Genomic DNA, 18,150 nt, shown 5'->3' with positions numbered 1-18,150 from the left:
CGGTTTTCCACGAAACCGAACAAGAATGAGATATTTGTGTTCTCGATCTGTCCCGATTTCAACTCAATTCTACCATGAACATTATAAACATAATTAAATATATTAAATTACTAATATATTTATTTATTCATTCTATTTTATAAGAGTTATATAAACATAATTAAATATATTAAATTACTAATATATTTATTTATTCATTCTATTTTATAAGAGTTTTACTTTTATTTCTTTATAATAATATAAAATTTTAACATATTACAATATATATTATATTAAAAAAATAATTTATAGATTTTTTTATTTTTTTTAAATATTTTATTACTGGTGCCCTGCGGGGATTCCCCGAAATCGATTAAAACCGAACAGGGCGGAGATGGAATTAATAAATTTCTTAAATAAAAACAGTGCGGAAATGGTAAATGTATTCTTCGCCTCGAACTGCCCCATTACCATCCCTAATTTTATATTTGAGGTAACTTTTAGTTTAACGATGATTAATTGGTTAAAGTTTAATTGAGTTTAAGAAGGAGTCTATAATAGTTCTGTTTTTATCATTTGGTTGCATGATTAAATAAAATAATATAATAAGTTTTGTCATTTCAAAAAAATATTATTTGTAAAAAAAACTATAAATTATAAATTTTACATATTAAATATTAATTTATGAATTTACAGATTCCACCATAATAATAATAATACTAAATTTATTATCAAATAAATAAAAAATAATAAACTCAGCTAAGGTGTAGCGAAAATAAATAAAAAATAATAAACTCAGCTAAGGTGTAGCGAAAATAAATCTAGGAACATTTATTTCTCTTTCTCAAACTTTTCTAGCGAAAATCTTCTCCTAACCAAAACCCTAACACATGGTATTTCAATATTGTTCAGATCGTTTTTAAATGATAATGAACTGTTTGATCTTTCAGGAAACAAGTAAAGAGACCAACGCAGTAAATAAAGCAATGAACTTGAACAAATCCCTATTAAACTTGAAAGGTACCGATTGTTGGTACAAATGTTTTTACTACATTTTATTTATAAAAACGTCTAGAAATTGCACATTTCGGAAAAAATGTCCAAAAAATTTCAATTTCGGATCCCGGAATGTCTACTTTCGGGAGAAAATATCTTGAAATGTCATATTTCGGGTTCTGAAATGTCCAATTTTGGGAGAAGAAATCCCGAAATCTACTATTTCGTGTCCCAAAATGTCTATTTTAGGGAGAATATGTCCCGAAATATTACATTTCGGGTCCTCAAACGTGTGTCATTTCCGGTCCTGAAATAGGACATTTAGGATTTTTTTCTCCCAAAATTGGACATTTGGGGCCCGAAATTGAAAATTTTGTTTTTTTGAATGTTTTTCTTATTTTTAATTACATTTATTCTAAGTTTAAATTTTCGTAATGAAATTACTAATGTTAAAATGATATTTTTCTCCGAAAAAATGTTAATCTCACTCGTTTTCTAAAGTTTTAAGAAAACATATTTTAATTTCATTATATCATTATAAAGAATTACTGTTTTAATCTCCCTATTGGGCCGTTCTAATTGGTAAACCCAACAAATACACTAACTATGCAACTTATCCATTAATTAAAAAAAATAAAAGTTTTAATTAAATTTATTATATTTTAACCCAAAAAAAACACGAACACTGAATTTTTAATATTATATTTTCTATTTGTCTACTATAGTGTTCCAAACTTATTATTTGCGCTAAAATCTGAACCACAACATGAAAATTATAATAGACTAGTAATAGAATCAAGTGATAATTATGTTTTAATAAATTATTTATAATATGTATGTATTTATTATGTTATTTTACTAGTATACTTTATTTATTTATAAAAAAATATTCTAAGTGAATAATTGAATTAAAATTTTATAATTTTTCAAATATAAAAATTAAATTATTTATAATTTTTTAAATATAAAAATAATTAAAAATAAAAATTGAATTATATTTAATATCAACTTCAATTTTGACTAATTCAATATAATATCATTTATGTCAAGACCAATATAATATCAAATTTTGACCCCTACCCAACCCAACCCATTCCATATTATTCATTAATATAATTTATATATTATTAATATGGGTTGACTTAATTTAATTTAAGTTGGATAATATGGATGGAATTTAACTATTTGATCACCTTAATAATACCTTTCAAAACTTGGCCCATTTAATAAAAATACTAACATTCGACTTCAAATAATAGCAATTGGGCTTATTAAAAATAATGAAAGGAAACCCTAATTTTATACCTAGGTTCTCTGCGGCAGCGCCGTCCTTAAATAAACCCTCATTTTTTGTATTCTCTTCACAAATTTCTTCTGATTCATTCTTCTTCTTCTTCCATTCTCTCAAATTCTATCAAAACCCAATTAGGATAAGTAAACGATCAAGATTTTGTAAAAGAGTTCTCATCAGGAAATGAAAGGCGAGAGTTATGTGGGTCTTCCATTCCAAAGAAGTTTTGGATACAGAAATAAAATAGGAATTGCAAGAACAGTTTAAGTTCATGATGGTTTATATAGGATACAACAGGAATTATGATGGAACACGACCTTTAAACTATTATCTCTTTCTCCTCTTGACAAACCAGAAGGTGTAATACTTCAACCTTCATTCCAGTGGCCGGGTTAATGATCACAAAAGGTTCGACATGATCGGGTCTCTTTCGGGATGTTCTACAAAAAAGAAGACCACCGCTCCATACAAGTAGTTGAAGATCTCTCAAAAACTCCATAGATTGTGGTTGAATAACCAGTACATTGTTTGTTTGGATAAAAAATTCACAATTGTTCTTAAGTATCATATTTTGTACTTGTGGTTTACAAAATGAGATGTAATTTATTGATTAAATAAAATGAAATTAGTTGAGGTTGAGTTAAAATGTGTTCTTATTTGTTTTATTTTATGTAATTAATTTGAAATTGCCATGCAAAAATCTAACAGAATTGTTCTGTTTCGGTTTTCCACGAAACCGAACAGGATTGAGACCGGAATTATATTTGTGTTCTCTGTCCCGATTTCAACTCAATTCTACCATGAACATTATAAACATAATTAAATATATTAAATTACTAATATATTTATTTATTAATTCTATTTTATAAGAGTTATACGTTTATTTCTTTATAATAATATAAAATTTTAATATATTACAATTTATATTATATTAAAAAAATAATTTATAGATTTTTTTTAAAATATTTTATTACTGGTGCCCCGCGGGGATTCCCCGAAATCGATTGAAACCGAACGGGGCAGATATGGTAATGTATTCTTCGCCCCGAACTGCCCCATTACCGTCCCTAATTTTATATTTGAGCTAACTTTTAGTTTAACGATGATTAATTGGTTAAAGTTTAATTGAATTTTAGAAGAAGTCTATAATAGTTCTGTTTTTATCATATGGTTGCATGATTAAATAATATAATAAGTTTTGTCATTTCAAAAAAATATTATTTGTAAAAAAAATTATAAATTATAAATATTACATATTAAATATTAATTTATGAATTTACAGATTACACCATAATAATAATAATAATAATAATACTAAATTTATTATCAAATAAATGAAAAATAATAAACTCAGCTAAGGTGTAGCGAAAATAAATAAAAAATAATAAACTCAGCTAAGGTGTAGCGAAAATAAATCTAAGAATCCTACGTCATTTATTTCTCTTTCTCAAACTTTTCTAGCGAAAATCTTCTCCTAACCAAAACCCTAACACATGGTATTTCAATATTGTTCAGATCGTTTTTAAATGATAATGAACTGTTTGATCTTTCAGGAAACCAGTAAAGAGACCAACGCAGTAAATAAAGCACTGAACTGAACAAATCACCCTTGTTAAACTTGAAAGGTATCGATTGTTGGTACAAATGTTTTTACTATATTTTATTTATAAAAACGTCTAGAAAATGCACATTTCGGAAAAAATGTCCCAAAATTTTCAATTTCGGATTCCGGAATGTCTACTTTCGGGAGAAAATATCTTGAAATGTCATATTTCGGGTTCTGAAATGTCCAATTTCTGGAGAAGAAATCCCGAAATGTCCTATTTCGTGTCCCAAAATGTCTATTTTAGGGAGAATATGTCCCAAAATATTACATTTCGGGTCCTGAAATGTGTGACATTTCGGGTCTCGAAATAGGACATTTAGGATTTTTTCTCCTAAAATTGGACATTTGGGGCCCGAAATTGGAAATTTTGTTTTTTTGAATGTTTTTCTTATTTTTAGTTACATTTATTCTAAGTTCAAATTTTCATAATGAAATTACTAATGTTGTAATGAAATTACTAATGTTAGAATGATATTTTTCTCCGAAAAAATATTAATCTCACTAGTTTTATGAAGTTTTAAAAGAACATTTTTTTAATTTCATTATATCATTATAAAGAATTATTTTACTCTTCCTATTGGGCCTTTCTAATTGGTAAACCCAACAAATTCATTGACTATGTAACTTATCCATTAATTAAAAAAAATAAAAGTTTTAATTAAATTTATTATATTTTAACAAAAAAAAAAAAAAAAACACTAACACTGAATTTTTAATATTATATTTTTTATTTGTCTACTAGTTCCAAACTTATTATTTGCGCTAAAATCTGAACCACAACATGAAAATTATAATAGACGAGTAATAGAATCAAGTGATAATTATGTTTTAATAAATTATTTATAATATGTATGTATTTATTATGTTATTTTACTAATATACTTAATTTATTTATAAAAAAATTTTCTAAGTGGATAATTTTATAATTTTTCAAATATAAAAATTAAATTATTTATTAATTTTTAAATATAAAAATAATTAAATATAAAATTGAATTATATTTAATATCAACTTCAATTTTGACTCATTCAATATAATATCATTTATGTCAAGACCAAACTATTTCGGATTTTATTTTTATTTTGTAAAAGAATAGTCTCTGGATTTTTTTTCTTCATAAACAGAGGTGAACCCTTCAATTATAGTATTATTAGATAAATATAAACCCTATTTTTAAATTTATCTCAGAGTGCAATTTTGTTCTCTGTACATTGATGTTTTTTTAATCTATAAACCTTACTTTTAGATTTGTTCTCTATACATAAATGTTTTTTTTTTATAATCTATAAACATAACTTTTAGTATTTCCTATATATATGTAATTCCATGGAGTGTAATTTAATCTATAAACCCTATTAATGTAAATAGATTGATGTATAATTAGTTACACAAACTATATGAGGCTAAAAGATCTACTCAGAAAATTGAAAATTTTATGTTGGTAATTGTTGTAATTGATATTTGATATGAACAAGATATGAATTAATCAAGATTGTTCTGGTAATATTCTAAGATTTAGAATTAGGTCATCCAACTTAAAACATATAAAAAATATTTCACAAAAAGCTTCTATTTACTTGCTCTAAACAACAACAACAACAAGATTACTCTAAACAACAACAACAAGAAAACAAATTTATTCTTTAGAATGAAACAAAAAACTCATAAAACACTCTTGTAAAACATAATCACCATCTCTTTCTGTCTGTTCCAACTTTCATATCGCTCCTCTTCCAATACGAAGAATGACATCAACTTCGCTCACGACATCTGTCCCGGGGAGCCGAACAGGAACGACAGCGTCGTCCCGATCTTTAAGTGCATGCTTCTCTGCCGCCAACTGAATCTCGGAATTGGAGAAGCTGTCGGGATGATTTGCGATATTCATCGGAAGGTCATCAGGAAAATTGAGTGATGCGAAAGAAGAGGCTCCACGAAGACAGACGATGGCGGCATCGTGGGCTAGGGCAGCTTCCTTCTCAGTATTGTATGTTCCGAGCCAGATTTTGTTGCGGCCCATTTGCTTCCGCGACTCCGCCACCCACTTTCCCGGTTTCTTCAACCTCACTCCTTTGTAATTGTACCGACCGCGGACTCTCTTCACAGGAATGGGCTTCATTTAGTTTCTCTATCTCTATTCTGATGATAATTCATGAACCGACCTCATTATATATAGATAACTATGATTTAGTTTTTTTAGGACGCGTGGCTTGATCACATACGGTTCATTTTGTGAAATTTTGAACGGTTGATCCTTCTTGCATGCGGTTACACGTGTCTACATATTGAATGATTGATGATTCATTGGATTGGTTCGAAGAAGATGAATAATGCACTCGGTCGGTTGCCCATTTTATGTTTTTTGGTATTATATATACCATTTTTAAAATTTCTTTTCTCCTTATCTTTTGATGATAGATAAGGATGAAACATCTTTAGGTCAATCGGTAATACAATCTTTGTATATAAAAACGAAATAATAGTAACTGAAACAACATTCAAACAAAAATTAAGAAATAAAATCAACATCAAAACTTGATCACTAAGTTTAAATTCAAAGGTGTCAAATAAATAGATTGATTATGAACCATTTTTTTTTAAATATCCATTTAATAAATAATCGATAAAAACATGACATGAAAAAAGTTATGTACAAATTAATTGATTACATTAGAATAATTAATTGACTCGTAAATCTTCAAGAATGCAAATAATATCTTCATACGAATCCTCAAGTTTTCCGGATCTAATCTCCGACATCGTCATGATAATGTCATTGTGAATAATGTTTAATGACTTAATTACTTTCGTTGTTAAAAGTTCTCCAATTTATTTCCAACTAAATAATCCACCAGAAAATTATAGGGATAGAGACCCATCTTCTAAGTTTTGCATTTTTAGTCGCCCCAAATCATTCCTCCCAATAGCCACTAACAATTTCCGGCATAACACATTGTATTCCAGTCGAATTCCACAATAGACTCCATATATACTTGCAACAACGTAATAATATAAAAGTAGATGAGAAGTTGTCTCAACCTCTTTATAACACATACGACAACGACTCACAATAATCATGCCATTTTTTTTATACATCTATCGTTAGTGAGAATTCTGCCATGAATAACACTCCAACCAAAAAAGAAGATCTTAATAGGCATCTTAGACTTCCATAAAATTTTCCAACAAAGATCAATCGGACTAACCTTATTGAACAAAGTGTAACAATGTCTCACATGAAAGTTATGCAGATCACGTCACCGCATAGAATCTCGAGACGACTGGTTTAACCCTTATTTCTAACAATTAACAAAAGTCTATTATTGGACATGCTTTCCTAACAAGTTGCTCATAGTTTAAAAAAAGTATAAAAAAATAAAATAAAAACAAAAATGAAAGAATATATTATTTATTTTTATAAACTTGATTAAATATTAAATTTATTTATGTTATGAAAATATTATTTGGTTTAATTATTTAAATATGATCTTAGAACCAACCACTCAATGTCAATTATGTTCTAAAGTAGACTTCAAAAATTGAAGTAACTCATTTGCAATTCAAAATTAAGTAAGGCGTCTCTCCACTTCTTCGCAACACATTCTACAACGACATACACAGTTTTTTCATATATCTATCATCCGTCAAGATCACCTCCATTCATAAAACGAGAGTTTTGAAGAGAATTTAGAATCCCGCAACTCATCTCATAGAAAGTCATATGGGACAATCTTTGCAAATGATTTTTAACAATGACCAACCTTAAATGAATTCATATATTGCCAACGTAAAATGTCACGAGAAGAGGGAATCACCACATTGCAACTCACTAAGTGTAACATCCTTTCATTTAAGGTTACCTCTCTATCATTAATTCTTCTCATGTATTTGATTATATTCGCAAAACTATTCGAATGTTTATCGAACATGTACTTGACCGAGACATTTCTATAGATCGCGGTCGGAGCGAGGGTTGTGAATGCCAATGCAAAACTTCTGACACTATACAAATTATCGTCCCACTATATTTTATGGGCCTAAAAAACCAATAACGCAGTGACAGAGAAATCTGTACCTAAAGTTCTGAGGCAGTGAAATTTGTCTTTGTCCGAGTTGGTAAGCAGCACTGATTTTTTTTTTTGTGTCAAATTATAATTGATAATATACCATATAAAATAATGAGAAACCAATATAAATTATTAAAGAATATAGGTAAAATGACTTCTAGATTAAAGACAAATTCCAAAAATTATTTATTAAAACAAATAACTCCAAATTCAATAACACATACCATCTCTTTTTTTTTCTGAAAAAAAAAAAATATGAACACAAATTCGAGAAATGATTATTAACACAATTGAATTATATATATAAGCAACAAACGACTCACAAATGATTAGAAGTATTATTATTTGGATTACAAAAATTCGAGATGACAAATTTATATATAACTAAATACACTGCCGTACCGAACAAAACATAATACCGAACAAGACACCTTCAATGTTAAAAAAATCACCGAAAGGATCATGAAAAGTATGTACTTTCAATTTCTCTAGAATTTTTTCTAAATATTTTTAGTATAATGAAACAGGTATTACATATACAAATAAAACAAAAAAAATTAATAATAATAATAATAATAACAATAATATATTTATAATAAGAAACCTAAAAACATGCAAATAAAATTAAAAAGTACAAAGACATATATAATACTCATAGATAAGAGTTTAATATTAAATAAAAAATTAAATTTATTAATAAATACTTGTCATCTAATAACTAATTATGCCTAACATGATGAAGAGATTATTATTAAGTTAGTTGTTCATACAACTAAAGTTTATATTAATAAATAGTCACGGATTAAGAGTGTAAATAACTAAATGAGGATCTTTCATTTGCTAAACACATGGTATAACATTATCATTTGTTTAAAAGAGTTTACAATTTAAATTAAGGGGTTATAATTAAAAAGAGTAATAATTTAAAGAAAACTTCTCCAAGTGTTTAATATGTTTTATATATTGAAAACCGGAGCTATGATATTCAACATTTATAATAGTATTTTAAACCATTAAGAAACTTTATAATCAAGTTAGTTAATGTTGATTGATCATTTTAAAGCAGCACTCAATTAGTAATTTCTGGATCTATACACTGCAATTCATTACATACTTATGGATTTATACTAATTATTACATAATTTTTTCAATTTTGATAAATACTCATGTCTATTTGAATCTTAAATGTTAGAATTCATTCTTGTTTCATTTGTTTTATATAATAGACTTGGATTTAGTATTTGATCGGTATTTCACCGAAAAAATTCATTATAACCGTTGTTGTCGATTTTTTTTTTATAAATTTGCATATGTCGTCGATGGTTAAAAGTCGGTTCGATTTGATCGGTTATAAGATCGGTGTCGAATTATCATTTTAATCGTTGAAAAATTAACAAAAGAATATATATATATATATATATAATATAATAAAATAAATAATGAAAATAATTAACATATATATATAATATAATAAACTAAAATGAAAAACTAATTATTGAAAAAACTAATTTAAAAAAATTGTTGAAAATAAAGTTTTAATAAATTATGTATTTTTTTAGATTATGAAGTAAAACAAATATTTAATTTTAAAAAATATTAAAATATTAATTAAATCAAAATAAATTTAATAAAAAACAAAAATTATGTTCATCTTTTATCATTAGGCCAAAAAGATATTTATTAAATTTTTACTAGTGTTCAAATTTTTAATTGGGACAATCTTATGTATTAATAATGTTTCTAAGACAAAAACTATTAAATTAATTAATAATAAAAAGAATAAAATGTTAAATGTAAATCAACTTAAAAACAATATAAACATGAATAAAAATTTCAAGACAAACCGGATTGATACAAATTAAGAAGAACGAACACTCAAATATTTTGCCATTATAACTAGTTTATAAGACCAAACGAATTTCCTATATATATAGAGATTGTTCTATGGATTGTAATTTTATCTATATATCTAAATTATATAATTAATTTGCCTCTAAACAATCCCATCAAAGAAATTATGGGATTTGTAAATAGATTGAAGTATAATTTGTTAAACTCTATTAAGTTTAATTTATAAAAAAAACTTGGCCTTTTAAGGAGAGAAATTGAAATTTTTATCTTGGTAAATTGTTCCATTTTATATGAAGTTATGAACAAGATAATGATCAAGATTGTCCTTACAATATTCTAAAGTCTAGAATTATGTTCTCCAACTTGAAACATATTAAAAATATTTCAAAAAAAACTTCTATTTACTTATTCTAACCAACAACATCAACAAGAAAACAAATTGATTAATATCTAAAACAAAATTCAAAACTCATAAAACATTATTGGTAAAACATAACCATCAGTTTCAACTTTATTGCCCCGATATCTATACCTAATCATTAAGCTTCTCTTCCAATACGAAGATTGACATCAACTTCCCTCGCGTCATTCTCCACGGCAGCTTCCCTCGCGTCATTCTCCACGGCGACCGGAACAGGAACTGGAATAACGACCCGAACAGGAACGACGGCGTCGTCACCTTCTCTACGTGCATGATTCGACGCCATCAACTGAATTTGCGATTTGGAGAAGCTATTGGGCTCATTTAAAATATGGACCGGCGGGTCTTCAGGGAAATTGAGTGTTGCGAAAGAGGAGGTACCACAGAGACAGACGACCGCAGCGTCGTAGGCTCGGGCAGCTTCGTTCTCCGTATCGTAAGTTCCGAGCCAGATCCTGTTACGGTCTAGTTGCCTCCGAATCTCCGCCACCCATTTGCCCCATTTTCTCATCCTAACTCCTTTGTACCGATTGGGGATTTTCTTCGCCGGAATGTGCTTCATTTAGTTTTTCTCTTACTATTCTGATGATAATTCATGAACCGACTCATTATATATAGATAAATGTTATTTAATTTTGTATATTAAAAGAGGACGCGTGGATTGATGTTCGGTTGTTCTTTTTCGTGCATGCAGTTACACGTGTCTACAACTTGGATGATTCATGATTCATTAGATTTGTTCGAAGAAGATTAATAATGCAATTGTTCGGTTCACCGTTTCATGTTTTTGGTATTATATATACTATATATAATAGATAAGATCAATATTTTTTAAATTTATTTTCTCCTTATCTTTTACTGACCGATTGAAAAAGAAACGAAAATAATAGTAACTAAGAAAGCATCAAAGAACAAAAAATTGAGAAATAGAGACTCATGATCACAAGTTTAAATTCAAAGGTCTCAAATAAAATAGATTGATGAAGAACAAGTTACTCATATTTACAAAAATAAAAAAAATGATTGTGGCTAATGAAAATATTATGGTTATGTAGATTAATTTTTAAGATGGCTAAGCAAATTTGAAATTAGGTCTCTACATAATTAAATAAATATGTTTAAATAAATAATTTTATTTGAAATTATTTATAAAATATTCCCAAACTATATATATATATATAATTACAATTATTAATTTCAAAACATTTATTATTATTTTTTTTGAAAAGGTCATGTATATTAAAAATAAAAATAAATCGTTTAAGCACAATAAAAAAAACATTACATGAAAATAACAAATAAAAAATAAGAAACAATATTTAAAATATTATCGAACTCGTAGATACTCGAGAGGAACGATTAATTCCCCGACAAACTATACTGATTTTTTCCAGAACGAATCTCAGAAAACATCATAATAATAGTATTATGAATAATACGCGTCGGATGACTACAATCAATGAAAGTTCAATGATTTCTCTCCAAACAGATAGTCCACCAAAGAATAATTGGGACGGTAAACCAAATATGTAGGTCTGTCAAATCAGTCGCATCAATTCAAACATGACAACAATTACTTAAAGACTCGGGCATCACCTAATGAATCCCAGTAATACTCCACAAAAAGCTCTAAATACTAGTCACTCATCGACAATGCAAAAGTAATTGAGTTGCTGATCAACCTCTTTTTGACACATACGACTAATCATAATACAACTTTTTTCATGCATATATATCTTCTGTTAGAATTTCACCATAAATAATGCTCCGTCCAAAGAACGAGATCTTGGATGAAATCTTTGACTCTCAAAACTTTTCCCAATAAAAATTATATGGAATCATCTTAGCGAACAATTTATAGTAATTCTCCACATGGAAACTATCCATATCTTGCCAACGTATAATATCTTGTTCAGACGGCGACACTTGTTTGCGTTCTACCAGAAGTAAAACTCTATTATAGGACGAAGTCTCCATAATGTTTAATCTCCTTCTATAGCTAATTGGGCTAGCGAAACCACTGAACCGAGGATCAAACATGTCCTAAATTGTGCCATTTCTACATATATCAATGGAAGCAAGCTCATTATACGTCGTAGCTAAACTTTTGACACTACACCAAATGTCGTCCCAAATCTAATCGAAGAATAATCTCCCACAATGAATCTAGACTGCTCACGAAAACTTTTTCCACATATGATAAATTACCTTTCAAATACTACACCCCGTTGAATAATTAGACATTTTGATGAACCAACCAGACAAATTATTACCATATTTACATCTGATTATCGTTACCCAAAAACTATTCGATTCCATTGCAAATCTATTACACCATTTTTATAGAAGACTTTATTAAAATAAATAAGATCTCGAATATCTATACCTCGTTGATCTTTAAAACATTTAACTTTATCTTAACTAACTAGATGACAAAATGATGACTTAGAAGAATCCCATAAAAATATACATATTATTCTCTCTATTTTCACTGCCACACTCTTAGGGAGAATAAATAACGACATCATATAAGTGAACATAAATGATGACACACTTTTAATGAGGATTAACCGACCCCCTTTTGAGATTATTTTTCTTTTCCATCTAAACAATTTACATTCAAGTTTAGTGATAATCGGGTCCCAAGAGACCTTGGATCGCAATTTAGCACCTAATGGCATATCAAGATGTTGATGGAAGATCACCAATTCTAAACCCCAACACATTTGTCAACCTTATCCTTCTTCTATTTAAAAAAAATTTGAAAAAAATATGTCTAATTTATTAAGAATAACTTGAAACCGAAACATGCACCGAATAATCATAAAATATCTCAAAGATGTTTAAAATTTTTATAAGTAGTCTGAACCATGTAGAGTGTGTCATCAACAAAAATAAATGTAAGTTAAATATGATGAAATATTGAAAAATGATATTCATTTCACACAACAAATTGAACCAACTAAAATATGAAAATATTAAAAGGGAGAAACATAAAAGACAATATTAGGCCATGACAAAAAAAAACATTAGCGCTCTCCTAAGATTTGTAAGAAAGACAATGTTTATATATAAACACATAATTATTAAACATAAGTTTCATCTACATGGACTACGAATGTTGTATTATTTTTTATTAAAAAATTAAAAATTAAATGAAAAGAGATAATAAATAATGATAAACAATGAAGCATTCAAACATCACATATTTATTAGGTTTTGAGTTTTTTTTTAAATTTTGAAGAATAATTTTTTTAGTAATTTTCTATGTCTTGTGAAAGTATCTTATATCAATACAAGATTCAATTAGTTTTCCTAGAATGTGATTGAGTAGTATCTTAAATTAACTTTAATTTACAATTATAAGTTATAAGCCTCTGAACTCAACAACTTTTTATATGAGAATTTTCAACCTCGATAAAGTTTGTTTTTGTATTGTTCTTTATTGAACATTTTATTTTATATTTATATTTATATTTTTGTTTTCATATTGGGTCCTTCAAATCGTTAATTCTCATGGTGTTTATGGTACTGTAAGCCTAGTTAAATCTCTCTCATGGAGAAATTAGATGAAATGGCCTTACTAATAGACTTAATTCCAAACAAGGCCCGCTTCTGATAATGTTTACAAAATGAGCATTTATTTCCCGCGAAAATGCGAAAAGTCTATAATATATACCCCTTACGCGCCTGTTTTACCGCTCAATTACGAGAAATGTCAATCACGCATTTTCATCTAAAAAGCGTGAGCTGATTAACGCATTTTAGATGAAAATGTGTGAATGGTATATTTCTCGCATTTGATGTATTTCTCGTATTTGGTATATTTCTCGCAAATGCATATTAGAAATCTCGATTCCACCACCGTTAGCATCTCTTTCGACATCCTGAAAATGAAAGATCGCTCGTGTTAACATGAAATTGCCTATCACCATATCTGGCAGAGAGATGATTTCTCGTTTCATAATTGTTTTATAACTCTCTCCATATTTCAAGTAATGTGCTAAATAAACTTCGTCCAAATCATTCAAATTCGTATTTATAACATTCCGATCGTAGAACAGGGTCAGATCCGCCGGTAACGTCGTCGTGTCTCCGCCGGATCTGCAAAACCAAGCCCATGATTTCATGAACAATGTGGTGGGGTTTTTCGTCCATCACGACGTGATTTGAGGTGTAACCTATGCAGAAACCGTTGTTCGGAAATAGGGTGATCTGTATGGACATCACGACAGATCGTTCAGGAGATACAGAAAAGGTGGGAGGAAGGAGAAAATGTTGTCTACTTGGGCAGGTGTTCTCCTTGCTTGAGATGCGTTGGAAATTGACGGCGGTGGTGGCTTCGGCAATGGTGACGGAGACGCATCGCCAAGGAAAAAGTGAAGAGTTGGGATTTTTTCATCTTTGACTCAAGTGACGTTTCCGGCGAGGTGCGGGTATGAGTTTAGGGCGGTAGAGAGAGATTGTTTGAGTCAAGGAAGGACAGTCTGAGAGAAGCAGTGGAGTGAATATGTGTATTGGAAGAAGAAAAGGCGACGACTTGGAGGATTTTTGAGCCATAAGAGATAAAAAAACATAAGAGGTAGAGAATCTTTATGAATTGGACCTCGTTGTGGTATCTTACAAATCTCAAGCACCTTCACTGATTGGGTACGTTCATCCATTGACGCTTGAACAGAGAAATATAGAAAAGGGAGGCTTATTAAGACCAAAAATCTCAAATGCGAGAAATACCAAATGCGAGAAATATACCAAGTGCGAGAAATACCAAATGCGAGAAATATACCATTCACGCATTTTCATCTAAAACGCGTTAATCAACTCACGCTTTTTAGATGAAAATGCGTGAATGACATTTCTCGTAATTGAGCGGTAAAACAGACGCGGAAGGGGTAATACAGACTTTTCGCAGGACAAAAAGGCTCATTTTGCAAACATTATCATGCGCGGGCCTTTTTTGGAATTAAGGCTATTAGTAGGCCATTTCGTCAAATTTCCTCTTTCTAGGTGGCCCACATTTTAAGTCTCGATAATTGTGTATAAAAATCCCTTTTCATTTTTATTAAGTTTTTTGAATTTTATCAAATAAGAATTTTTATTTTTAAATTTAAAGAAATTTAACAAACAAAGCTAATCGGCATGATAATGGAGTCGTCAATTGATTTTATCAAAATCAATAAGATATTTGTGTACGTATATAAACGCAATTTTTTAGAGATTTTATTAAGTTCAATTATTGATACACTCGAAAAAAAGATTCACGCTATATTTTCAATACCTATTAAAAAATGGTCTTTACTTCATAAAATTTTAATTATGTTTTTTAAAAATTAATTTTTTAGGTTCTAGATATATATTGGTTTTCTTGACATTTATAATGTCAAAATATTATTTAAAAAATAGTACCTGCGATTGATGTCGAAAAAATTATTAAGAAAAGTACCTAAAAAATATCAAGTTTAGGATGTTAAAATTTAAAAATAAATTCAAACCGATCTTTATTTAAATATTTGACTTTGTGAAAATATTCTTAAAATATTTTATTATCGTTTTATATTTTTTCAATTTTTTAAAAAATGATTTAGGGATTTTAATGGTTAAAAAAACAATCAAAATTAAAAGACTCAAACAAATAGACCCTTAGCTAGGTATCTGTGCCGCGAAACGAGTCAGACACGTGAGTTTGAGCTTAATTTGGCCCGAGGTCAATGGGCCTGGGCGGCTAGTCAACGCAGGGGCAATTCTCGGTCACTCGCAAGAATCCTAGGTCGTAATACATGCCCGACTAGCTTTCTCGGTCGAAAATCAGGCCAGGCTGAAATTTCTTGACCGAGTGCTAAGCCTGGATGGTTTTCTATGTCGAGCTAGTGCCAAATTCTCGGTCGCCTTAACGAACTTTGTGCAGGCTTTGAAAATTTGCGAAGAGCTTCTGTTCTTGATTTGAAGGCATGGGGGCTTCGTTTTTTCATATGAAATACTTTCTGACATTATCCGATGTATCTTTTAATCAGGGATATCTCAAACAAAGCTTTGACAGTTTCTCGGGAAAAAATGGGATTTCGGGATTTAAAGATTTAATTTGGCATATGAGCTTACCAATAGTTTCCTTATGCATATTAGGAGTGATTTGAAATCAATTTAAGTTAATTCATGTTATGACGATATTATAAAGAGTTAAATGCTGAATAGTCCCTGAAAGTTTGGATATTAGACTACTTGGTCCCTGAACCAAAATAATAGAACCCATTAGTTCTTGCCGTCCAAAACTGTTAGTCAAAAGCCTTTTGACTGTTAAATAATGACCATTTTGCCCTTACATTTTTTTAAATTAAAAACAAATTAAATTAAATTAAAACCTAACCTAAATCCACAGTCGCCCAGTCGAGATCGCACAAAGAAAGCTACCTTCTTCAATCAATATCCCCTCCGCCGGAGAGGAGCCCTTCAGTCGCCGGTGGTTCGTAGGAGCGTCGGATGTCTAATCTGAGATGAAGAAAACCAACTCCATTACTTTCTTCCTCTTTTTCTTCATCATCACCTACGTTCAAGCTAAGAATGTAACACTAGTAGACCCATCTCTCTCCTTCGAAAATCCTCTGACTCCGAAATGCATACATTGCTTTGCAAGCTTTGAAGCTTTCCATTCTCTCAGATCCTCTCAATCTCACAGCCAACTGGGTTGGATCTAACGTATGTACATACACCGATGTATATTGTGCACCGCCTCCAGACAATCCTTCCATAAGAACAGTCGCCGGAATCGATCTCAACCATGGTGACATTGCCGGTTATCTACCGAACGAGCTTGGATTACTTACAAATCTTGCATTCTTTCATATTAACACCAATCGTTCTCTTTCCTCAGTCGCCCAGTCGAGGTCGCCCAGGTCGTCGTCAATCGCTTGCACTGTGGATTCGTCTTCAAATCCCGATTTGGGAGAAGGGGTTCGACTAGCTTCGACGGGAGATCTCTTTGGTTTGTTTGATTTTAAATCCCGATCGCTTGCACTGTGGTTAGGTTAGATTAGATTTAGGTTAGGTTAGGTTTTAATTTAATTTAATTTGTTTTTAATTTAAAAAAAGGTAAGGACAAAATAGTCATTATTTAACAGTCAAAAGACTTTTGACTAACAGTTTTGGACGGCAGGGACTAACGAGTTCTATTATTTTGGTTCAGGGACCAAATAGTCTAATATCCAAACCTTTTATTCAACATTTAACTCTATTATAAAATATATAGTTGTATGACTTGTATATAAAAAAAGCATAAAGATCAAATACACTTATAATCATAAAAATAGTAAACACGAAACTCAAAAATAACTCACCAAAATCTCCATAAAAGGGTGAATAAAAAGATTTATTTATTTATAGACCCGTCTAACTACCATTTTGCTGGTATAGTTCGTGTTCATTTGATGAACCATTTGGTTCGAAAAGAATTGTAGGACGATCAGTAGATATTGTCGTCTGATTCGTGTAATTCATAATGACAAGCGGAGAAATTTTATTGGATAAACCGACTGAGATAGTCGAGAAACTCATTGATCTTTTTAGAGGACTTCTGTACTCATTAAAGTTAATTTGTTCTATTTTTTAGTCAGTTGAACATTTTTGTGTCGTGCAAATTTTTTTTATTAGTTTTTTTAATTGTTTTGTAATGCTTTTGAGTTTAACTTAACCGACTTTCATTTATATTATTTTCATGAATTATTTAAACAAACAAAATCACTGTTCTATTTCTTTTACAATGGTCTTTTACTTCATACAAAAGCTAGCCATTTTTATAATGACAAAACAAATATCGAAACTGTTGATAGAGAGACCAAATAGAAATGGAAATGAGAGTAGTCTTCACTCCATCTAGATTCTATACTATATAGAATAGAGAGAACGTGTAGTGCTTGACGAGATATAAATGGAAATGGTAGACAAGAAA

At 29.5% G+C, this 18,150-nt stretch overlaps 2 protein-coding genes across 2 annotated transcripts; both read right to left on the bottom strand.

The window, feature by feature from the left end:
• Window positions 1-5,589: 5,589 nt before the first annotated feature.
• Window positions 5,590-5,991, bottom strand: LOC124935440 (ethylene-responsive transcription factor ERF017-like). The gene has a single exon (XM_047475873.1). The coding sequence runs from the start codon at window positions 5,989-5,991 to the stop codon at window positions 5,590-5,592; it is 402 nt and encodes a 133-aa protein (XP_047331829.1).
• Window positions 5,992-10,329: 4,338 nt separating this feature from the next.
• On the bottom strand, window positions 10,330-10,773 carry LOC124935439 (ethylene-responsive transcription factor ERF017-like). Its single transcript, XM_047475872.1, has one exon. The coding sequence runs from the start codon at window positions 10,771-10,773 to the stop codon at window positions 10,330-10,332; it is 444 nt and encodes a 147-aa protein (XP_047331828.1).
• Between the last annotated feature and the right edge of the window lie 7,377 nt (window positions 10,774-18,150).

The sequence above is a fragment of the Impatiens glandulifera genome, chromosome 4 (assembly GCF_907164915.1).
Source record: "Impatiens glandulifera chromosome 4, dImpGla2.1, whole genome shotgun sequence".
NCBI lineage: Eukaryota > Viridiplantae > Streptophyta > Magnoliopsida > Ericales > Balsaminaceae > Impatiens > Impatiens glandulifera.
This window is presented reverse-complemented; position numbering and strand designations above follow the sequence as displayed.

Excerpts from the sequence above, each read along its gene's own strand:
- LOC124935440 (XM_047475873.1), bottom strand. The coding sequence starts at position 5,991 with ATGAAGCCCATTCCTGTGAAGAGAGTCCGCGGTCGGTACAATTACAAA.
- LOC124935439 (XM_047475872.1), bottom strand. The coding sequence starts at position 10,773 with ATGAAGCACATTCCGGCGAAGAAAATCCCCAATCGGTACAAAGGAGTT.